Source organism: Erythrolamprus reginae, chromosome 4 (genome assembly GCF_031021105.1).
Source record: "Erythrolamprus reginae isolate rEryReg1 chromosome 4, rEryReg1.hap1, whole genome shotgun sequence".
NCBI classification, from domain to species: Eukaryota; Metazoa; Chordata; class Lepidosauria; order Squamata; family Dipsadidae; genus Erythrolamprus; species Erythrolamprus reginae.
The window spans coordinates 57,597,284-57,622,715 of NC_091953.1; the positions used below are offsets into that span (position 1 = coordinate 57,597,284).

The 25,432-nt window shown below is 41.1% G+C and overlaps 1 protein-coding gene across 4 annotated transcripts in view; it reads left to right on the forward strand.

The window, feature by feature from the left end:
- Window positions 1-364: 364 nt before the first annotated feature.
- BACH1 (BTB domain and CNC homolog 1) overlaps window positions 365-25,432 on the forward strand; it is a 34,383-nt gene continuing 9,315 nt past the window's right edge. The window contains exons 1-2 of one of the 4 annotated variants that reach the window (XM_070750307.1): window positions 365-539; window positions 21,513-21,810. In XM_070750307.1, coding sequence (XP_070606408.1) covers window positions 21,571-21,810 — 240 coding nt within the window. In that variant the 5' untranslated portion in view covers window positions 365-539; window positions 21,513-21,570. Of the gene's footprint in view, window positions 1,314-8,446; window positions 8,805-20,623; window positions 20,938-21,512; window positions 21,811-25,432 lie in introns of those variants that run through there. The other 3 variants (XM_070750309.1, XM_070750310.1, XM_070750311.1) reach the window with 3 other exon arrangements.

A 25,432-nucleotide genomic window follows, 5' to 3' on the forward strand; every position in this document is an offset into this window, starting at 1 on the left:
TGCTAATTCTGTAAAGTTTTGGGGAAATTCTGTAAATAATGCTGCCATAGCTTCGGAATATGTTTATCCAAGAAGAAAGCTCTTTCATTGATTCTCCTGCATTGACTGACAGCGGCCAGGAGTTCTGTATTTTCCGCAGAGGGGAAAGCCACTCAAAGCACTCAACCCCCACTGACGCGTTTACGGCAGAACTGGCCGAGCAACCCCGCCCATTCAAAAAAAAAAAGCCTAGAGATCTCAACCACGCCCAGAAGGCCAATGGCGGGAGTCGGGGGGGAGAGGACGCGAAAAGCAAAAACAGGGACAAGTGCGCATGCGGGGAACTTTAACACCAGGATAAGGAAAGGGAGGAAGGCAAGAAAGAAGGGCAGGAAGGAAGGCGGAGGGGGAGGGACTTAGAATAGTGACGTCAGCTGGATTCTCCGTCCAATCGGCTCAGAGAGGGTGGAGAAGGCTGTGATGTTGTCACCTGACCGTAGTCGTTTGACCGAGAGCATAGCGAAGGCACGGCGGAGCTGTCCGAGGAGGAGTTGTTTAAGGTAGGAACCCATTCGCTTTGGAGAGCTCGAGCTGAGCCGGAGTCGGGGTCCCGACGGCGGACGTGGGGTTTTGGCGCGCGGGCAGAACGGGCTCGCTGGATGGCCGAGGGACGAAAGAGAAGGGGAGGAGAAGACCAGGAGAGCGCATGCGCGAATGTTTATCGTTACAACTGCCTGTTTCCTCTGCCCCCCTCCTTTTTTTTTTTTTTTTGATTGGCTGGGAAAGGTCGACCCCGCTTCGGCCCGTTGAAGAATGGGCAGATGGAGAGGGCGGCGGGGAAAGGCGGCTTTGAGCGGATGGGATGGCGGCGTCCGATGTTTTGTGCGTTTGCGGGTCTGTCTATGGCAGGGGTCTCCAATCTTGGCTACTTTAAGCCCGGCGGACTTCAACTCCCAGAATTCCCCAGCCAGCAAAACTGATTCCCCAGAGGGCAAAACTGGCTGGGGAATTCTGGAAGTTGAAGTCCGCTGGGCTTAAAGTGGCCATAGACCCCTGGTCTGTGTCGGGTATAGCCGTTTTGAGTCCTCTTAACATAACTGCGATAGGGATCCCTAGGGAGCCCTTTCGTCTGTAAAAAAATTGGATGCGGTCACTGTTTTGTGCATGAGGCTTGGGAAAGAAGTAGCAAACCTGACACCTTATAACCAGAGGATTAAGCGCAAATCGCTGCCTAAGCAAGTTCCATTCAACTAGCTTTGGGACGAATATGATCAAATCAGCTTTGATGGGCACATTAAGTTTCAGTTCCGACAGAAGATTTGGACTGCTTTCAAGTGAGTGTATTTGTCGTGAACAGAAATTAGTATTATTATTTATATAAAGAGGGATCTTGCAGTTTTCTTAAAAGTTTGAAACGAAATGAAACACCATCATGTTAAATGTGCAATGGGGATTGGTGCTTGGAGGTTTTTCTGAGAAATTGGTATTATTGTGTATTGCACAAAATAAATAAATAAAATAAAATAAATAAAACATTCAAGAATCTGGGGGCCAGTTTAATTAAACTATGAAGGAAATAGCCATTTGTATTTGTAGTGGGCAAAAATCTGTTTGGTCTATCTGAAATGTAATTGTTTAAAATAATCTGATGCTGTATGATATGGAGATATGGTCAGTTGATTTATAAGCAAGTGGGGACTCTGAGATTAATTTATAGATCATTGAATCACAAAGCTTCAGTATGCTTTCTGAAAAAAATTAGCAGGTTTATGGAAAATTTGTCAAGATAAACAAATGTAGGAACTACTTCCTTGCATTTCTCCACTTTTCCGTATTACATTTAGCAGTTTCCAAAAAGCATTTAATTCTGACAAGCTATATTTTGAATGTTTCCTATCCTTTATTAGGAATATAAATACCATCTGGCTTAACTTGGCATTATGTAAGGAATACTTTGTTATTTACAAAATAATTCTAAGACAGCAAGAGTTTTCATGAATTACTACCGACTAGGTTGGTAAATGTGAAAAGAGAGATGTTCAAGATTTTATCTTGGATTAGCATGTCAGCTTGGCTTGTATTTGAATGAATGATATTGGAGGGCCAATAACTTCTAACTTCTAATAAGTGATTGATTGTACATAACAAACAAAGATCTGGCAGCAAAATGTGTTTGTTTATTAAACTTATTTGCTGCCTATTGCACAGTGAGATTATTCTAGTTATATTATAATTTCATTCTAGTCATGTGTATTAGAGTTGAGTTTCTTTCAGAAGCTAACCTGCCCAACCAACAAGCCACAGACCAAGGTATCAGAAACTGAAATCTCTGAAAGAATACAATATAGCAGGAGTTCTTGAGAAAATATTTACTTCTTTTGTAGCAAAACCACTATCTATTTTTTACACTATAACTATCTCACTAGATCAGTGTTTCCCAATCTTGGCAACTTGAAGATATTTGGACTTCAACTCCCAGAATTCCCAAGCCAGCAAATGCTAGCTGGGGAATTCTGGGAGTTGAAGTCCAAATATCGTCAAGTTGCCAAGGTTGGGAAACACTGCACTAGATGACACTATCACAGTATTACTACAGACCATCCACAACAAGCCACACCTATGCAAAGGTGCATTACATCTTACACATTTGTCCACCAATCGGGTTGTAGCACATTCTGTAGATTCGTGGTGACTCAGCATTCTTCACTTGGTACAGTCATTACAGTAATTATACTCCTCTTTCCTGCATTTGGAATATTACATCAAGTCAATACTAGTCCTGACAAAATGCTCAATATTCCAATTTTTAAAGAATGTATCTGAAGGTGAATTCTGGAAATACTGTCTGTTGATATGCCACCTGCCTTATTATTAAACCATCTCCCATCCCAAACTAAACAGCATAATTTGAAAGCAAAGAATGTTTTTTGAGTAATTCAGCATGCAGAATACCAATACTTTTGTGAATTGCCCAACATTATATGGACTTCATGACATTTCATGAGGACCTGGATTGTGGGGGCAATTTGCTGGCTCTGTTAAAAAATGCTATTGCTAATATGTTGTAAGCCGCCCTGAGTCTAAGGAGAAGGGCGGCATAAAAATAAAATAAATAAATAAATAAATTTGTCAGTCTCTTTGGTTTATTGTTCTATCAACCTATTTTGCATATCTCATAATTGCACATTTGGATGATGCACGTAGTATTAAAACCAAACAAAAAACCCCCAACCAAATTAAACAATGGCAGCCAAGGCCAAACCCAGGTCCAGTCATAAAAGTACAAAATACAAATCATAGGGTACACATGGTGTTTATTTTCTTTATTAACTGCATAGAAATAATCTGTATGTGTAGGAATTTTTTTTGCAATCTTTTAATCACCATATCTGTGGGATTTACTAAGATTTGCAAAACTACAACAAGAGGACCAATTAAAATAGTTCACCCAGAAGGCTGTTGGATTTGAATGGCTTTCTGCTGATTATTGGGGATTTACTTGTCATTTATGTTTACCTTTAAAATGAAGAAGTGCCCCAGGTAATTAACAATAATTCACGAGTGCATTCTTTTATTTGATCTGACCAAATTTGACTGGTGACTGTAAAGTACATGGCCTGACAGTGAACTAAATTAAAAATAGGGTTCTTCTACAATCATTTTTTGGGAATTGCTATTTTCCATTTTATATAATAGTCATTCAGAGCCTTCTCAGCAGTTAACATCCTATTATATTTTATCTCAGAAGAAGAAAATGCAACCCATTATAATTATAAAATTGCAGACCACTTTGTTATTAAATAATTTGTATCCATGCTATAGGGCTGTGATGGTGAACCAATGGCATGTGTGCCAGAGGTGGCATGCAGAGCTCTCTGGGCACACATGCTGTAAGTCAGCTGCTGTCTTTCAGGTTCTAATACTCCAGCGCACACATTCCAGTTTCAGCACTTGCTGCCGAACCATCACTGCTATAGGGAATACCTCTGCTAATTAACAAAAAGGACGTGATTTTAGGCTTGTTTTGTCCAGATGATATTTTACTGCTTATACAGGAATATGCCCTTAAAGTTGTTAGAGAACAATTATATGTGTATTTAACCTCCTTTACTTTTAAAGTCCGTGGGTGGATTGTCTGAATAAATAGTGGCGAGTTCCTCATTGCAACAATTCCTTTCTGCTTCAAAAAAGAGGTAGTAAAATGTTTGATTTTTTTTTTAAACCTGACCCTGTTCCTTGCCCCCAATTTATAGCCAGTCTTCACAAGTCTATATTTGAGAAAATATGCTGCAGGATATTGTAACATCTAAGTTATGTTGCAATCTGACAGGCAAAATTTAATAATATTGGCTCTACTAGATATCTCAACAGCCTTCAGGACCATAAACTATATTATTCTAAACCAGTGTTTTTCAACCAGTGTGCCGTGGCACACTAGTGGGCTGCGAGACATGGTCAGGTGTGCCGCGAAGCTCAGAGAGAAAGAAAGCAAGAGAGAGAGAGAAAAAGAAAGCAAGAGAGAGAAAGAGCGAGAGAGAGAGAAAGGGAACAAGAGAGAAAGAAAGCAAGAGAGAGAGAGAAAGAGAGGGAGGGAAGGAGAGAGAGAGAAAGAGAGGGAGGGAAGGAGAGAGAGAGAAAGACATAGAGGGACGCAGGGAGTGAGAGAGAAAGAGAGCAAAAAAGAGAGGAAGGAAGAGAAAGAAAGAGGGACGGAGAGAGAGAGAAAGAAAGAGGAAGGAAGGGAGAGAAAAAGGGAGGGAGAAAGAAATAGAGCGAAGGGGAGGAAGAGAGAGAGAGAATTTTTTGTCCAAACTTTTTTTAGCCCCCCCCCCCCCCCCTCGCTCCATGTGCCCCAGGGTTTTGTAAATGTAAAAAATGTGCCACGGCTCAAAAAAGGTTGAAAATCACTGTTCTAAACTGCCTGGTTGAGAGAAAATTTATGACACCAATGTATAGGGAACAAGCCTTATTAGAGGATTAATTTCAAAGCTAATTCTAAAGAATCAGTTGCTATGCAAAATTGTGTTTTAATGGATTCTACATTTTATGCATAAGGTTGAATGTGTACATTAATAGATGGAAGTAGTACTTGGAAATCAATGGTCCAATATTATCAGTCTGTGTTTACTTTCTATTAGCTTCCAATTCTGTCATTAAACACAAATCACTTCTTGTAATTCAGAATTAACCAGAATTAATGGTGAAGAATATGGAAAAATTTAAACTGAAACCTAATCATGATAAGAAAAGAGGATCTGGTCAAAATTGTGGAATTGATTTTCAATTTGGACTAAATGAGGTCATTATATTCCTCCAGAAGAATCAGGTTCAGAAAGTGAATGTACTGTACTTTAGGATTCAGTTTAGACATGTGCATTTTGGAACCACTATTTTTTAAAAAAACAGATCTAATATGACAAACTGTATTTATATATTTCTGTGGGATTTTAGGAAATGTATATATATATATATATATATATATATATATATATATATATATATATATACAGAATTGTAGATGAAATTATAAAAGTGCACATAAATATGTTTGAGAGTAAAGTACAATTTCTTTTTAGAATTGCAGTTAGAATTGAATATGTTTTGAATAGATATTTTGACCATGGACTTGACATTTTGGATTGCTTCCTGGACATTTTTTAGGATACTTTACTAGTTTTTTTAAAAAAATTAGATGCTTTAAGGATTGTACTTAATTTAATAAGTCAACTCTTTAAAGCAGCTACACATTTTTTCAGGTTTATATAAACATCTGAAAAAAGTTGTGTTAATGAATAGGAGGGATGTGCTGTGTGTTGCACAAAGTCTGAAGCAATTCATTTTCAAAGTATGTCCTATTTAGGATTACTAATAATGCAAGTTATAAAGTGTATTCATAATAAAATCAGATAAGAAAAGCTTCATCGGTTATCTCTCTAAAATCAAAACAATTACAAATTATGAGATTAAAGATAATGTAAGGGTAGCGATTAATTTTTACAAGTTCTGGGAGTGTTTATGACAGTTAAGATTTGTAAAAATGGTATTTTTATTAATTATTATTAATTGTATTTAATTAATTAAGTTATAATTAATTATCATTATATGTACTTAATACAAAAGTAAACGGCCTATTTAATAATTGATGTTGCTCAATTCTCAATGAATTTCATATTATTTTAACCGTCTGGATTATTCTTATTTAGAATCTAGAATCAAAGGTTTAGATTAGAATGTACTTCAGAGAACATCTAGTTCAACATCTTGTTTGATCAGATTTGCTTATGTGTATCAGATCTGCCTATCCAGCCTGTGTTTCAATACAGATAGTCCTCGACTTATAACCCCAATTGAGCCCATGATTTATGTAGCTAAGTTAAAAAATTCTTAAGTGACTTTTGCCCGAATTTACAACTTTTCCTGCCACATTTGTTAAGTGAATCATTGCATTTGTTTAAGTTAGTAACACAGTTGTTATTAGAATCTGGCTTCACCATTGACTTTGCTTCTCAGAAGTTCGCAAAAGGGGCTCACATGATTCAGGGACACTGTAACTCTCATAGATATCAACCCGTTGCCAAGTATCTGAATTTTGATCACATGACCATGGGGATGCTGCGATGTGAAAAATGTTTGCAAGTCACTTTTTTTTCAATGCCATTGTAACTTTGAATGATTAAACAAACTGTTGTAAGTCAAGGACTACCTGTACTGCCACTAAGGGAGAATACATCACTTTATAAGGCAACCTATTTCACTAGTTGACAGATCTTGTCTTATTACTGATATCTGACCTGAATCTAGTTCCCTATAGTTTATATTAATTGAATTAGGACCACAAGGAATAAGTCTGCTCCTTTCTTTAAATACTGTATCAGCTTTCTAGATATATGAAACCTACTTTTATGGCTTTCTCAGTAATTTCTTCTGGTGGCTAAACACCCTTGATAGTTCTTCATAGGTTACCTTTAGTCTCCACTATTTTGGTAGCTATGAAATTACTCTATTTTGTTTAGAGCACTGGTTCCCAACCTTTTTTGGCCATGCCCCACCTAAGTATCTCTAAAATCCTGATGCCGCTCCCCCCCAAACACATATAATTCTTACTGAAGATGATGTTAGTCCATCATGTTGGAAGAGGACCTTGACTATTCATTACTATTATCATTACTATTCAAAAAGTCAAGTCACACAGGATGCCTAATAGGCCATTAAATTGATTTAAACAAGATTCCAATCCCCCCCCCCCCCATCTGTGGGGCATGGGAACCACTGGTTTAAAGAAAACTTTGGTTCTCAGGACAGGATATGGTATTCCAAATGGTGCCTGTTAAAATCAGACTGAAATAGGGTGATTAATTAAATAGTCTTTTTATTTTAAGCATCTGCATCACACGGTAGGTTCATACTCAATTTACAATATGCAGCCTTTAGCCTTTCTAATCAATTGCTAAAGTTTCTGATAACTACATTTTCTTCATTTGCTATATATTGTTCTCATTTCCTTTAAATATACTTTTTTCTTTTCTACATTTACAACTATAATCCTAAACACAAGGCTGTTTTTGAGACCAATAAAAAAAGATCCCCCTACCCATTTATGATTGAGGGGTTCTTGTTTGAGATAATTTGTAGATATTTTTATGATTGTACATATATCTTTTATTAAAAAGACCTTAAAGTGATATATATTTTATAAACCACCACATTTATATACATTGTATTACAAGAGTTCAGTGTAATAGATGAGGTTAAGTAACTATTCCAGTGTTATTCACTGAGTTTTACACTGAAAGTTGAAAGCTGGGTTTCCATGTCAGTCTGACCTCTAGTCACTTAAATAATTGTTGTTATATATATATTGTGAGCCAGGAACAAATTGTATTTTGTCTCTTTTTATATTTCAGAAGCATAACAGTTTTGCTATTTTTATCTGTGCTTTCGCCCCTACTTCTTAATTGTGATAGCCTATCTTCCTTTTAAGGAAAACATACTTATTTCCCCCCCCCAAATTTTTTTTCTCCTATTTATTTATATTCACAGTAAATCCATAAAGTAGGTTAGGTTGAAAGATTTAATGAGCATTCTATCTTATGTGATTTCCCATGCATTAGTAGGACACTCTTAATAACTGCATCACACCATTTTCCCCTGAATTGAACACATCTGATCTCTTAAATATGTATATTTTAAATCCATTAGTATATTCTAAATTTTGCAGCAATTCCAGTAACATGAGGATTTTATTTAAAATATGTTTATAACATTTAATGTAAAAGGAGAAAAATAAGCAAAATGTTTTTATTTCAAATTACTTGTCATATTAACTGACTACATTTAAATTTTAAAGTGGTAAAAAGTCAAGTTTGTTTTTCTTTGTAGTAAATTGCTGTTTCATGCCATGTCAGCACAACATAATGAATCAGCAACTCTTAACTTCTGCTAGCACTCAACTGGAACATATCTGTTTGTCCATAAAAGGGAAGATGGTTGGAGGTGGGGTTAGATATTCAACTGTCATTTAAGGCTAATGCTTGTTGTTTATTTGAATTTATAAAATGAACATTTTTTTCTCCTTATGAAATTAACGTGCTATGTCTATCTGGGAAGATAAGTTATATCACAAAAATATTTTTAATTTAGACTTTAAAAAGCTGCTGAAATAGGTACTTTTTAATACTAATTTTGCCACTATTGAGTAAGATTTCATGACCAATAGTTACTTGGGTTTTATACAGTTTGATAATGAGAGAACTCCCTGCCCCTGGACAGCAGTGCTAAAAATTCATCAACAGTTAACATCCATTAACTTTTGGACAAACAGAAAGGTAAAAGGTGAATTCCAGTATTAGTATGATCTGGATATCAAGGTTTTATAATTATGTTTATTGAAATGTTAAGTCTTACTTTTCATGAAAGGTTAAAAAACACATTGTGGAATGTTTATGGAAACTTATATATTTTTAAGTATAAGTTGAATAGTTATTTTTTTAAACAGACTATGCTAAGCTTGGTTAAAAAAAAACAAAAAACAAAAGAGTACTCCTATACAGAAGTTCACAGGGTGAAATTGCTGATAATTCTTCAACCTTGGCAGAATATCTGTTTAAGTATTTATATTTCTGAGTTTGTATGATTTATTATTTATTTGTGCATTTCCTTCTCTGAATAAATCCATGGGGAGGGTCTAGGTGTTTTATGGACACTTTCATTGTGTTTATAATTTTGAATGCTGACATCAAGCAATCAATCTCTTATTAATTGATTATTTGATTTTCATACTGTATGATTGGGATTTTCTTCTGAACTGAATGATTCATGGTGAATATATAATAATCTGGCAATGCAACGTGCTTGTTCAGAAAGGAAAGTTAATATTGAAGCTTTCCAGTGGTAGGCAAAATGTATAATAATAATAATAATAATAATAATAATAATAATAATAATAATAAAATGAGCTGCAACGACTCTGGCATAAGCCAGTGAAAGTGGTCCCAGTGGTACTTGGCACACTGGGTGCAGTACCAAAGGATCTCAGCGGACATTTGAAAACCATCGGAATTGACAAAATCTCCATCTGCCAATTGCAAAAGGCCGCTTTATTGGGATCGGCAAACATAATTCGCCGCTACATCACACAGTCCTAGGTGCTTGGGAAGCGCCCGACTGGTGATGAAATATGAAATCCAGCATAGTGATCTCGTTTGCTGTGTTGTACTGACATAATATCAAATTTATATGGCCAGCCAAAGAAGTGACTCTGGCCAGTGGGCAGCATACAACAATGAAGCAAAGCAATAAATATCAAGCAGTTATTAAAAATATAAAAAAAATCAAGATATTAAAAAAAATAAAGGCACAGAACAGAGTAAATATTAACTGCAGTGATGGAATCATCTTCATGTTACTTATGGCATGGGGACTCCTGATGATCTATCCAGGTCTTGAGGGAATTCCAAAACATTAATAGGGATGGGGTTAATCTCACTTTTGAATGTTCCATTAGCCAGTGCCATGATAGACCTGTCCCTGGAGCTCACCAAGTGTAAGTTCCTAATCAGTGCAATCTACAGCATGCCCTCTCTGTCAGAACTAATGGGATGAGCAACTATAATTGAAGAAAGGCAATCCTTCTGATAATCTGTCATGAAGAGCTTTAAAGATTAAAACCAGCATTTTGAACAGGAATAAGAAGCAAACTGGGAACCAGTGCATGTTACACAGCAAAGGTATGGCATGTGCTGTTTTGGAGGTGCACATAACTCCTATAGCTGCATTCTCCGTACTGAAGGAGCGGGTCCAGCAGTCACATGGGTTGCTCATGTCCAATCCGGTGGAACTGAGCCTAGTGTTAAAAAAGCTTGCCGGATCCGCCCCTTCCCCAGAATTCGCTCAGTTCGCATATCCTGCGGTTGTATTGTGATAGCTCGTTCAACATTCTAACACCTTCCCTTCGATCTTTTCCTTCAAAAGTAGTAAGAATTGTTTTACCATTATTATTTACTTGCACTATAGCGCCAGCCGTTTGTGGCTCGGCTTTTTTCCTTTGGAGAAGTTGCGGTTTCGTTTTCCCCCGGCGGTTTTGCCGTGTACGATCCCCGCTGCCGCTTGTGGATTCCTCTAATCCTTTGGCCTGGAGGTCTTGGTGCAAGTATTGATTTATTGATTTATTGATTCATTATTGTATATTATTAAAGGGCTTAAGAAATACCTCCTGCGGAGTGAGACGTCTTGCTAGTCTCCTGGACTTAGTCGATCGCTTCCCCTTTAAGAAATATTACGGAGCGATTTTTCGGCGCGAAGGCCTTCGCGCCCTTTTTAAATTTAGGCCTCTCGTGTTGGCCTCCTGCCAGCCGCGTAGGCCTCAGTCCACCGCGTGGATCCCGGAGCGGGCCTTGGGACGCCCAGGCTTAATTCTCCACCGGCTAAGCCTCCAACCAGAGTGCCTTGGTTTACTTAATTATAAAGTTTAGGGAGGCTGGCCCCGCTGGATTTGGGGACACGAACTCTGGGTTTGCCCAGATTGCCCTCAAGTCTCAGCAGCTTCGAGGCCTCGAAGCAGGATCCATTCCTCTTGGGAAGTCCTTGAAATTCTTCTCCTTAATTATTCAGTTATTGGCTCAGCCTTGTCTTCTGTTAATTGTCAGACTATGGCTACTTTTCCCAAGAGAGGCACAACTAAAGGTCCCAGAGAGGCCAGGCCTACAGGCGATGAGATTACTAGTATCCCCCAGGCCTCTTCCTCCTCTTCTCCAGGGGCCCGCCCCTCGACCAAGGTCACCAGGGCCGAGAAGAGAAGGGACCTAGCCCTACAAAGAATCCATGACAAATCAGCAAAACGTTTGAAAGTACAGGCCCAAGTACTCAGTAGTCAAGACCCCCCAGAGGCTTCTAGTCTACCTCCTTCTGGGGTCCCTGTGTTATCTCTGGATGAGCCTAACCTAGACAGACCCCAACCTAACCTATGGGGCATAGGTCCAGGGGAACCAGATATTATTGAAGATTCCCCCCAGCCAGGAACCTCCCAGGCCTTTAGGGATTCTTCTGCCATTCCTGCTGATATTTCTACTTTACCTCCTGAGTTCCAATCTATTTTTGCTGTGTTGTCCAAGGCCATTGATGCCAAACTCTCCACCATCAATGAGCTTCCCTTACCTCCTCCTCCTCCTCGTCCCTCCCGCCCCTTGGGTTCTTCCCCAGCGGTTAGAGCTCCTATTCAGGATGATTCAGATTCCTCTCAGGACGAATATGAGGATATGGAGGATGATGAGGATCCCTTTCAAGGCCTCTCAGATGATGAGGAATCCCAAATAAAGGTTCCTTCTCCAATTACTATTTTTCCTTCTCAATTATTCAAATCTCTCCTCCTCAAAGCTAGAATTTCTACGGGATTAGCGGCCCAGGAGAAACAAGCCTCCACTTCCACTGATCCCCCGGAGGAGAATTTACCTTACTTCACAGAGGAACAGGAGGATAACGAGGTAATTCCTATGCCTAAATTGTTTAAAGATGCTTTACTCAAACAGTGGGATTTCCCAGCCTCTGGCCTTAATCCCTCCACCAAGGACAGAAAGTTGTACAAACTTTCCTCTTCCTATGAAGAGCTTCTATCTTTTCCCAAACCGGATGAACCTGTCAAGATCCTTCACTCGGCAGCGGCTGTGCCAGGCGAAGCGGAGGAAGTCCTCCGCCCAGAGGACAAGCGGATTGAACAAATGCTCAAAAGAGGATTCACCGCAGATTCCTGGGCCATTAAAAGTTCTGCAGCAGCTTCCTTTTTCTCCAGAGCCATGCTGCTGTGGCTTCGTCAACTTCAACAGCATATTCCTCCCGATGACTTGAGAGGTCAACAAGACTTCAACAAGGTCTTTGCAGCTGCCCAGTACGTGGCTGATGCCACCTTGCATTCTACTAGATTTTCTGCTAAGTCTATTGCAGCTTCTACAACGGCAAGAAGACTCCTATGGATTCGCCCTTGGCAAGCGGGAGTACGCCAGAAGTGGCAGTTATCCCAGGGACCCTTAAAGCGCGACCTTCTTTTCGGTGATCTTCTGGATCCACTCCTCACGGAAACCACGGACAAGAAGAAAGTTTTGGGTCCAACCACAAAAAAGGCTACCAAAACGCAGTCCTTTCGTCGCCCAGGGCGCCAGCAAGATCAAGCGGCTTCCTATCAGAGATCTCCAGGTCAGTATTCCCCCCGCTTTCGTTCCCAAGGTAGGAACTCCAGGGGCAGAGGTTTTCGCTTCCCAAGGGGAGCGTCCTCTAACAGGGCTTCAAAAAAACCTAGATGGTAATCTTTCCTCAATTCCCATAGGGGGTCGCCTAGCCCATTTCGCCTCTAATTGGCGTCTCACCTCCAAGGACCCCTGGGTCATTGACACTGTTCAAACAGGCCTTCTTTTAGAATTTATTTCTCCTCCCCCGAAACGTTTTATTTCCTGCCCTTCTCCCAGGTCCTCCTCAGATTGTAACCGTATGGAGGAGGCCATTTCTCATTTATTGTCCATCAGAGCCATTCAACCGGTTCCTTCCGGTCAGAAGGGCCTAGGTTTTTACTCCATCCTATTTATGGTTCCAAAGTCCTCCGGAGGTTGGAGAGCTATTTTGGATTTAAAGAAGCTAAACCTATTCATCAAATATAGGAAGTTTAAGATGCACTCCTTATCTTCTATTTTGGCCGCCATCCACACGGGAGATTTCATGGTCTCCTTAGACCTCACTGAGGCCTACCTCCACATTCCTATAGCCAAATGCCACAGAAAATTTTTACGTTTTTCCTTTCAAGGCAGGCATTTCCAGTATAGGGCGATGCCATTTGGCCTTTCCTCGGCCCCTCGGGTCTTTACAAAGCTCTTGGGGTCCCTGGCGGCCTATATCCGGGCGTCTCCCATCCACATTTTATGTTATCTTGATGATATTTTGATTCATGGGAACTCCCTAGAGAAAGTGAAAACAGACCTTTCTGTCACCATGTCAGTCCTTCAGGACCATGGATTTTCCATCAACTTTGATAAAAGTCATCTCCAACCTTCCACATCCATCTTACACCTGGGATCCATTATTAATTCAGAATCCTCCCAGGTTTTTCTCTCTCCCGAGAGAAAACTCAGTATAGGGGAGTTAATTTCTAACATTTTATCTAATTCTTCAGTATCCATAGTAACTCTGTCATCCCTTTTGGGGAAGATGGTGTCATGCATAGGCATCATTCCCTGGGCTCGCCTTCATGCTAGGGAACTCCAGTGGCTCCTATTACCCTTTCAGAGATCGGGGCACAGCAACTCAAATCGTCGCATTGTCATCCCACCAAGTGTTCGCAGATCCTTCAAGTGGTGGAAGTCTCCGGCCATGGACAAAGGATCCCCGTTCAGGTGCCCGGATCAATTTGTCATCACCACAGATGCCAGTCTATCGGGATGGGGCGCCCACGCCCAGGGGATGATAGCCCAGGGCACGTGGTCCCCGGAGGAAGCTTCCAGGCCAATCAATTGGCTAGAGTTAAGAGCCGTTTCCCTGGCTCTGAAGCATTTCTCTCCTCGCATTCCCAACCGGCACGTTCTCATTCTCACCGACAACATTGCCACAAAAAGCCATATCTGCAGACAGGGGGGCACGAGATCCAAGGCCCTCATGAGGGAGGCCCTCAAGTTAGGCCTTTGGGCGGAAAAACATCTTCGGTCGCTCCTAGCCGACCACATCTCGGGGAGCCTCAACGTCCAGGCGGATTGGCTATCTCGAGCAACGATAGACCCAGGAGAGTGGAACCTCCATCAAGACCTGTTCCATCAAATCAGCCTCAGATTCGGCCTACCAATCCTGGATCTCTTCGCGACCAATGCGAACGCCCAACTCCCTCGCTTCTTTTCCAGATTTCCATCCCCGGGAGCGGAAGCAATCAATGCCCTCCGGAGTCCATGGCCTCCAGGCCTACTCTACGCATTTCCTCCAATTCCAATTCTCCCGGACGTGATTCACAAGGTCCTCACCGAGAGGGCCCGAGTAATCTTAATCGCCCCTCATTGGCCCCGCCGGCCCTGGTTCGCGGATCTCCAACAGCTGTCCGTCCAGGACCCTTGGCGACTCCCCGTTTCGGGGGATATGCTGCGGCAGGGGGCCTCATTCCATCCAGACCCGGAGTGGTTCCATCTCACCGCCTGGCTGTTATCAGGAGAGACTTAGAACTGCGTGGTCATGACCCCGATTCAGTGGAGGTCATTTTAAAGGCCAGAAGGGGTTCGACCAATCGAATCTACGACCACACGTGGTCCAAGTTTCACCAGTGGTGTCTACAGGAAGGTCTCTCTCCTCTGTGCATCCCCATACACAGAATCATTTCCTTCCTTATGCAAGGCTTCCATAAAGGACTTTCCAACAGCACCCTCCGGCGTCATCTGGCAGCCATTTCATCTGTCCTAGGGGGTCCCCGCAGACAGCCTCTCCGATCCTTCCCTGAAGTTCAGGAATTCCTCAAGGGCATAGCCAACCTCAGACCTTCCAAGGTCCACAGGTATCCATCCTGGGATTTGCCACGGGTTCTCCATTCCCTCACGCAGGCACCATACGAACCCCTAAAATCGGCGTCCCTCAGGTACCTATCCTTTAAGGTAGCATTCCTGGTGGCTATTACCTCTGCACGACGCATTTCGGAGTTGGCTGCCCTCTCAATCAGGCAGGACCTTTGTCAATTTCATCAGGACAAGGTAGTCTTGCGACTGGACCCCACCTTCTTACCCAAGGTCAGTTCCATGTTCCACAGAACTCAGGATATTGTCCTACCATCCTTCTGCCTCCAACGAGACCATCCCTTGGCAATTAGATGGCACACCCTGGATCTTATTAGAGCGCTGAGAATCTATATCCAACGCACTGGACCCTTTCGGAGGTCAGAAGCACTGTTTATAGCCTATCACCCCAGAGTCATGGGGGCCAAAGTGTCTTCTACAGTAATAGGCCGTTGGATCAGAGGGACTATATCTAAGGCCTATGAATCGGCCTCCCTCTCAGTCCCAAGGAACATCACAGCGCATTCCACCAGGAGCGCAGCCACCTCGGCCGCTTGGGCGACTCAAGCCCCGTTGGAGGAGGTCTGCAAAGCAGCCACTTGGGCCTCGCCAAATTCCTTCATCAGGCACTACAAGATTGATGCTTACGCTTCAGCGGACGCTGCCTTCGGCAGAAGGGTACTCCAATCCGTTATCTCACACGATAGCAATCTAATCCCTCCCTAGGGACCATCTATTGGGTATGTCCCATGTGACTGCTGGACCCGCTCCTTCAGTACGGAGAATAGGCGTTGATTGCTTACCTGAACGCCTCTTCTCGTACGGTGAGCGGGTACAGCAGTCACTTCCCGCCCATGTATGTGTCTTCTTTACCTTTTATAATCCTTTTCCTCTAACAATAAGAGTTGAACACTACAGAGCTTCACAGCTGAGCCTAGTCTATGGATTCGCGAATTCTGGGGAAGGGGCGGATCTGGCAAGCTTTTTTAACACTAGGCTCAGTTCCACCGGATTGGACATGAGCAACCCATGTGACTGCTGTACCCGCTCACCGTACGAGAAGAGGCGTTCAGGTAAGCAATCAACGCCTATTTTATACTTCTTGAAGCTTCCAGATACTCCTAAAAGACAGATCCATCTGTATTACAATCGTCCTACCTAGATATGATTATGACATAAGCGATTGTGAATATAGCATCTCGGGTGCAAGTGGCACACAAAGGAAGTGTAAAAGGTCCTCCTAACCATAAGTACCACCTGGTCTTTCAGCAAAAGTTGTGAGTTAAGCTCCAGAAGCCCGAGATTTTGCATTGACTATGTCTGGGCAGTGCAACCCCATACAACACCATAGATGATATAATCCTAGAACCATCAGCCTGCAAAACCCAAAGGCATTCAGTTTTGCGGTGTTCAGCTGAAGTCTTGTTCCCCATCCATAGCCTCACAGCTCCAGTCACTGTGGCAAGACATTAATAGAATTGCTTAATTTGTCATATAATTGGTTATTATCAGTGTACCAATATCCCATGGCGATGGATGAACTTACTCAACAGTCTCAAGTAACATTAAATAGGAGAGAGCACCAAATCGTGCAGCATTGCACATGGGGGTTGAGAGTGGAATATCTCCTTCCCAATCACCACCAATTGCAGTCAACTTCAGAGGAGGATAAATCAGTACAACACCTGTCTCCCATCTCCAATCCTCTGAGCCAATTCAGCAGGATACCATTGCTTGATGTTATCAAAAGCCAAGAAGTCAAGTAGTTTCGCAACTCCCATCCTACTCTTGTCAGGGGTCATCTAAAATTTATCTGGTGTTTGGAATTTTCTTAACCTCAATAATGATAACTGTAAGATCTCATATTTTTCTGAATTCTTCTTAGCCTTCTCTTTCATTTATTAATTTAGTAGAAGCAGTATAAAAATACAGTACAGAAAACATCAAATCACCTGAGAATATGTGATTTAGCAAAGCATTCAGGATTGTTTCTTTTTTGCATCTTAGAGACTTTGAATATTTAGTTTAAAGCAAGATTTGGGACAGGTTTTAGATTTTGCAATACAGTTACCTTTCATAATGGTAACAATGAGTGATAAGATTTGGAGTACAATGTCATCTGGAGGAACGTAAGATCCATCTGATAATAAGTGTGAAGGTTGCAGTGCTGCAAGTTGTGGCTGCATTGTGACAGAACAAAATTCAAAACATTGAACTTGTTCTGTTTTATCAGAACAAACCTTTAAACACTTCAGAGATTCTGGGCAGTGAAATTCCAATCTAACTTGTTTTTAATCTTAGTGTTATGGTTATAAATCCATACTACTGATACCACCTATTGCAGAAAAATTGGTGAAAGGTCAGTTAACAAGAAAAACACACTCAGTCACATAAATCCTAAGCAACACTGATAAAATAGAGAACTCTAGTCTCAGACATGGAACCTAGTTCAATTTATTTATATTTTTGTATCACTGAATGACACAGAATCACAGTGGTTCACACTATATTATATTTTCGTTCTTCATTTATTCAGATGTTTAAAAACGGAGCCTGTTTTCAGATGACTCTCATCTCCCAAATGATTTTTCTTTCCATTTCTATGGTATAGGATTTCTTTTGATGTTTATGGTAATTGCTATGCCGGCTGGGAAAAGGAATCCATGAATGAATAGCATGGATAGTAAAACAGCATGCAACCCACTCCCACTGGGGGCCAGATTATTAAAAGCTTACAAACATGTACTGACTAGTGTTCTTTCCATAGGTACTGAGCCCAGTTAAACTAACACAAATTGTATTGTTAAGTTTTAAAATGCATCCCGAAACTCAACATCAACAAGAAGCAAATGCATACCCCACATGCCAAATTTCTCATCAAACCAACCATTTCAGTATAAAATATTTGCAAATAGTCATACATGGGAGTGAAATCGAGCAGGTTCTGACAGGTTCTGGAGAACCGGTAGCGGAAATTTTGAGTAGTTCAGAGAACCGGCAAATACCACCTCTGGCTAGCACCAGAATGAGGTGGGAATAGAGATTTTGCAATATCCTTCCCCCAGGAGTGGGGAGGAAATGGGGATTTTGTAGTACCCTTCCCCTGGAGTAGGGTGGGGATGGAGGTTTTGCAGTATCCTTCCCCTGCCATGCCCACCAATCCACGCCCACAGAACTGGTAATTTAAAAAATGGCTTTCACCACTGGCCATATAGTATAATAATCAGAATGTCAAGTAGGAGAATAAATTTGGGGTTTTTAAAGCTTATTTGTCCATATATTTAAGAGAGGTCATTCTGCTGCTCTCCCCATTTTTTTCTTTGACAAACCAGTTTGTAACATCATGTTGCAGTTCCACTTGCACAATTTGTTCTACATCAGCAACGTTTATTTATCTAGAATGATGCAGAAGGAAAAAGTGGTTTAACTTGCCTATAAATTGAAATATGTCTTTATAATTCATGTGAAGAAAAGGCAAGTGCAATTTTTTTCTTGATGGGAAAAACACTAGTTATTCCTTTACTGTGTTTGAAAGAACAGGAAAGAAAATGATTGGGTATGGCTTTTGTATGGATCTTCACTGGAAAATAGAGCAAAAATGCTCTCCCTGTATCTGGCATTTAGATAGTTTATTGACAGATTTGTGCCTCACTGATCTTCATTTATATTTAGAGAGTTCTATCAAGTGGTGCAATTCCTGATTAGGTTCTGCAATTCTGTCTGACGATATCTGTTCATGATGAATAGATGGAAGAAAATACATTAAATGGCTTACTGTTGTTTCATTTAAGTTACATTGTACTTAAATGAGGTTCTGTTTTATAAATTGTTACAATGACAATTAGTCTTCCTGTTTCTATCAATTCTATCAGTAATGATCCATCTACCCTGCACAGAATTATCATTTGCCACATAGCATTAGCCATGTTGGCTAGAAAATTCTGCTCATGTAAAATTGTATTGAAGTAGAACTAAATATGAAAGACTGTTTCACGTCTCAGTGTATTCTCACCCAATATTATCAGTTCTGCTTCCGTGTTTCATCGAAAATAAGACCTGATCTTACATTATTTTCTGTTCCAAAAGATGCATCAGGGCTAATTTTCTATTTAGGTCCCATTTTGGGGAAAATATGGTACTACAGTGATCCCCCGTTTATTGCGTCCCCAACCATTGCGAATAGGGTACTTCGCTATTTTTCAACCCGGAAGTCAAAAATACCATCTACGCATGCGTGCCGGGCACGCATGCGTAGATGGCAGCGGCTTCCCTGGGTCTTCCCCCTCTTGCTGGCGTCAGCGAGGAGTTTCCCCACCGCCCACGCAAACTCCTCGCTGCCGCCCGCCCTTCGCCCGCCCACGCCGTTCATTCTCGCCGCACGGGCCTGTCCACGCTGTCTCTCGGCGCTTTCCAGCTGAGTCCGGGAGCGAACTCGCTCCCCGACTCAGCTGGAAAGCGCCGAGAGACAGCGTGGACAGGCCCGTTCCTTGGCGCTGTCACTCGGGGCTTTCGTGCTGAGTCCGGGAGCGAACTCGCTCCCCGACTCAGCTGGGTGGTAGGAAGCTCCCATTGTTGGCGGAGACCTTTTAAAACACTCGCGCGGCTTCCAGGACTCGGTTTGGAAGCCGCGCGAGTGTTTTAAAAGGTCTCCGCCAACAATGGGAGCTTCGTAGCACCCCCCCCCGAGCCCCCAACCCGGGTTTGGGGGGTGGTAGGAAGCTCCCATTGTTGGCGGAGACCTTTTAAAACACTCGCGCGGCTTCCAGGACTCGGTTTGGAAGCCGCGCGAGTGTTTTAAAAGGTCTCCGCCAACAATGGGAGCTTCCTACCACCCCCCAAACCCGGGTTGGGGGCTCGGGGGTGTGCTAGCGAGCCTCCCATGTCGGCGGGGATGTTTTAAAACACCCGCGCGACTTTCCAATGAGTCCCGAAGACAACGCGTTTGTCTTCGGGACTCATTGGAAAGTCGCGCGGGTGTTTTAAAACATCCCCGCCGACATGGGAGGCTCGCTAGCACACCCCCGAACCCCCAACCCGGGTTTGGGGGTGTGCTAGCGAGCCCCTCATGTCGGCGGGGATGTTTTAAAACACCCGCGCGACTTTCCAATGAGTCCCGAAGACAACGCGTTTGTCTTCGGGACTCATTGGAAAGTCGCGCGGGTGTTTTAAAACATCCCCGCCGACATGGGAGGCTCGCTAGCACACCCCCGAACCCCCAACCCGGGTTTGGGGGTGTGCTAGCGAGCCCCTCATGTCGGCGGGGATGTTTTAAAACACCCGCGCGACTTTCCAATGAGTCCCGAAGACAACGCGTTTGTCTTCGGGACTCATTGGAAAGTCGCGCGGGTGTTTTAAAACATCCCCGCCGACATGGGAGGCTCGCTAGCACACCCCCGAACCCCCAACCCGGGTTTGGGGGTGTGCTAGCGAGCCCCTCATGTCGGCGGGGATGTTTTAAAACACCCGCGCCGCCCCCAATCTTAGGCTCCTCGCTAGCGCTGCGGAAGTAAAAACACCCTCTGCACATGCGCAGAGGGTGTTTTTACTTCCGCAGCGCTACTTCGCGAAAACCCGCTCGTTGCGGGGGGTCCTGGAACGGAACCCTCGCAAAGAGCGGGGGATCACTGTAATTGTATCCATCTAGCTCAGGGGTCGGCAAAGTTGGCTCTTCTATGACATATGGACTTCAACTCCCAGAATTCCTGTGCTGGCATGATTAGCTAAGGAATTCTGGGAGTTGATGTCCACATGTCATAGAAGAGCCAACTTTGCCTACCCCTGATCTAGCTGATGATCTTAGCTGGGGCTTATTTGGTGGGTAGGGTTTATATTACAAGCATCTTGAAAAATGATGCTAGAGCTTATTTTCCAGTTGGGTCTTATTTTTGGGGAAACAGGGTAATTCTCGTTACCACTTCAGAATTATGTATAAAGTACTGGATCTGTTTGTATCTAAGTGAGTATAATCTGTAGGTTGGCAATAAGTGCAAGCACATGTTACCCTTATTGCTTCACAATTAACTTAGTACAGAAGGTGTAAACAGGAGCAGCTGATAGTATTAGATAAGGTAGTTTGAAGACAAGTAGGGTTGCAAATGAAGGCTTATGAAAATTTATCAGACTTTGGAGATGTTTAAAAAACAAGCCTGTGTTCAGATGGATTTTAAAGTAGAAAATACAGCATACAGTTATGACATAGATTAATTTTTTTAAATGAATAGGCTAATGTTATCAGGAAAACACACCACATAATTAAATATAAAATGTTGAAGCAGAATAATAAAAAGTGCACCAAAACTGTTCTAAGTTAAAAATGTTAACATTAGCAAATTCCTATAATCCAAGGAAAGAATTTTTTTTTTCTGTAATAGTGGTAATAATAAGAATGAGAGGTTTCTCCAGGGTCTGTGTTCTAAGTGGAAACAATATGCTTTGACTTGGGTGATATTAACCCAAGTCTTTATGATCACTTTGTCACATACTTTGTTGGCTTAAATATATTTAACATTTTGTAAATTTTATTTATTTCAGATGTGAAGAGACGAAGCATGTTTTCCTCTGAGATTTTAATCGACGTTTGTTGTACAGAATGCCTTTAAGTGAAAGGAACAGTGTTGTTTTTGCGTATGAATCTTCAGTACATAGTACGAACATTCTCCTTAGTCTTGATGAACAGAGAAAGCAAGATCTTTTTTGTGATGTTACTATCTTAGTAGAAGACCAGAGATTTCGAGCCCATCGTTCAGTGCTTGCAGCCTGCAGTGTCTATTTTCGTTCAAGAATTGTGGGTCAGTTAGAATCAGATCTTGTAATAATTTTACCTGAAGAGGTAAGTGCATTTGCTTTTACTTGTATAATCTTACTTTGTACTACATTTAAAGTTACTCAGAATATATGCTTATTATTAGTAAATCAAAGTTCACAAATTGTGCCTCAACTGCATAGGCAAATACTATTTCCAGAAAAACATGATATTTTTTTTATTTATTTAATTGGATTTGTATAAACGTTCCTTGGAAGCTAGCTAGACAGTGTTCCCCATCTAACACAGAATTAAGGAAAATAATTAAGAGAAAATAAACAATATTGCAGATGGTATTATTATTCATAAAATATAATACATCCCTCACATACCTAATCTCTCAGCAAACCAACCATTTCAATATAAAATCTTTGCAAATAATAGGATAATCATTGAATCAAGACCAAAAGAAGACATTTGTTTTCTTTTTAAGGTTATTAGCTTGCATATATAAGAGAGATCAATCTGCTCCCCCCTTTCCCACCCCCCTTGACAAGCCAGTTTGTAACATTGTGTTGCAGTTCCATTTGTATAATTTGTTTTGCACCAAATATCTGTTTTTTTATATCAAATAATTTAAAAGTTTATCAGGCAAGTTCCACTAGAGCTAAGAAAGCACTTGTGTTTTCTAAATCAGGATCAAAATAGGTAGGAGATATAGCTGTTTCCACTTCCTCAAAGCCATTTGTTTCCTATTTTAATTCCTTCCTTCCTTACGTTAGCTTTCTTTCAATAACCAGTTTTGTTTTAGTTTTCTCTCATAATTGAATATTTGTAAACAAAAGAGAGTTTTAGGTGGAGAGGAAAAAATCATAAATGTACTTCAGGAATGAAGAGGAGCTAAAGGAAAAGAATTTAAACTATTATTTGCCTTCCAGATAAACTTTTCTAAATTCTTCTTGCCCTTTGATTTAAATAACACAGGAGTTCACTGAGAAGGAGGTACAGTGATACCTCATCTTACGAACTTAATTGGTTCCAGGATGAGGTTTGTAAGGTGAAAAGTTTGTAAGATGGAAAAGCGATTAATGCGTGCAAGCCCAAAACTTACCCCTTTTGCCAGCCGAAGCACCCGTTTTTGCGCTGCTGGGATTTCCCTGAGGCTCCCCTCCATGGGAAACCCCACCTCTGGACTTCCGTGTTTTTGTGATGCTGCAGGGGAATCCCAGCAGCGCAAAAACGGGTGCTTCGCTGACAATGGAAGTCTGGAGGTGGGGTTTCCAGCGAGGGGAGCCTCAGCGAAATTGCAACATCACAAAAACACGGAAGTCCTCAAAACCCCACCTCTGGACTTCTATGTTTTTGTGATGCTGCAATTTCGCTGAGGCTCCCCTCGCTGGGAAACCCCACCTCCAGACTTCCGTTGCTAGATAAGCACCCGTTTTTGCGCTGCTGGGATTCCCTTGCAGCATTGCAAAAACACGGAAGTCCGGAGGTGGGGTTTCCCATGGAGGGGAGTCTCAGGAGAATCCCAGCAGCGCAAAAACGGGTGCTTCACGGGCAACAAGTCTGGAGGCGGGGCATCCCAGTGGCGGCGGCTTGGGTTTGTAAGGTGAAAATAGTTTGGAAGAAGAGGCAAAAAAATCTTAAACTCCAGGTTTCTACCTTGAAAAGTTTGTATGACAAGGGGTTTGTAAGACGAGGTATCACTGTATTTGGAAGAAATCCATTTAAAAATGAGAGGCATTCGCTGTTAGTTTCAGAAGTAACATGGTACTAAGAAAAATGGAAAACATGGATCTATTTGAAAAAAGCCATTTGGTAGATGAAAAGGGGGAAGCAACAGGAACACTAAGAAAATGCTGAAAGTTACTGGCTTTATTTAGGATTGAGTCCAATGGTATAGAATTTTGAAGTGAAACCGTTCCAGTATTTTGTGGCCTGGAATGAAACCACAATGGATTACTAGTATTCAGCATATTGTGTGTATGTGTGTGTGCATAAATGTATTTCTTCCTCCTCCTCTCTCTCACACACATATGTTGTATACACAATTCTTAAAGCATTGCAGATAAAACTTGAGTTGCAGTTTTAAAAAATGAGGTATTGTAAATGTCTAAGTGCTAAAACATCACCAGAAATAAATATTTATCTTATTAAAAGGCTGTTTGGCAGCAGCCTAAATAAAAAAATAATTCTTTTCAAAACACAATTTTCAGTTTTCTTTAGTAAGATTTTTTTTCCTAATGCATGAGATAAAGATACAGGAATTCCAGCAACTATTTACAATTAAGAAAAAAAATCCCCATATACATTAGAGTTGAGATTTATTTATTAAATTTCTATAAAAATCTTGCCAAGGAGCAACCCAATTAGTGGGTATGGAGCTCACATAGGGGGGTGTTAAGGTATTATTTGGTTTCCAAAGCCTTCCAGTTAAATATGGAAGAGAAATGTGCATTCAGTTCAATCTCTTAATTTTATGGTATCAGCACTAGCAACTCTCATAAGATGATCAAATAATTGGGTGGTTTTTAGTATTTTTAGGATTGCTATAACTAATGTATATTATTTTATGGCAGTGCATTTCCATGCATCTGACATGAAATGCGATAAATAAGGGTACAAAAGATTATATAAAGCTTCAGGACACAATTTAACCTGTTTTGGTTAAGTTATGGCCTATCTTTTAAGTCATTACTAAACTGTAATTACATACCAGTAGAAGGATGATAAATATGATACGGAATCCTTGAAAAAAAAGCAATAATTCAAAGGTGAAGTCTTTGCTTTCAGAAAGCCCTATATACTATTGCTATTTAAGTACCAACATTTCTTATTTAAAAGATTGGGGAAACAGGATTACTTTCAATCATGAAAACTTACATTCTTAGCCCAACCTAACTCACAGGTTGTGCTTGTGGGAAAACTTTGGAGTGCCATGCATTAAACTATTAGTCTTTTGAAATATAGTCACAATTGTGTGGACAGTACTGTGCTGTATGAGCTGCTATTGTCAATCCCATAAGTCTTTTACGGGTTTCAATGTTTAGAAAAGTAATGATTAAACTATTTTTCCCCTCAGGCAAATATTTGAAACTTTTTTGTCTTAATAAGAAATTGGATGTGGACTATTAGTGTTAATGTTTGAGCATTTCTGTTTCTTTTATAATTTCTGTTAGGAAAAAAAGTGGTTTAATGTGTAATTGTGTAGACTCTTAGTAGATTTTAAAGGACTAAATTAAGTTTTCCTCAATATGAACTTATAATAAACATGATACTGTAGATCAGGCTTTCTGGACTGCATGTTGTCCTTGACTTACAACCGTTCATTTAGTGACCTTTCAAAATCACAACTGCACTGAAAAAGTGACTTAAAAATTGGTCCTTGTACTTACAACTGTTGGATTCATGTGATAAAAATTTAGTCCCTTGGCAACCAGCATGTATTCACAACAGTTGCAGGGTCCTGTGATCATGTCATTGCCATTTGCAACCTTCCCAGCTGGCATCTGACAAGCAAATTCAATGAGGGAAGCCAGACTTGCTTAACAATGTGATTCACTTAATGGTGATTTGCTTAACAAGTGTGGCAAAAGAGATAATAAAATCAGGCTTGGCTCACTTAACAAAAACAACAGCAACTCTGGTTCTAATTATGTGAAGGACTACCTGCTTTCAAAAGTTTTGGCTCAAAGTTTCCATTTTA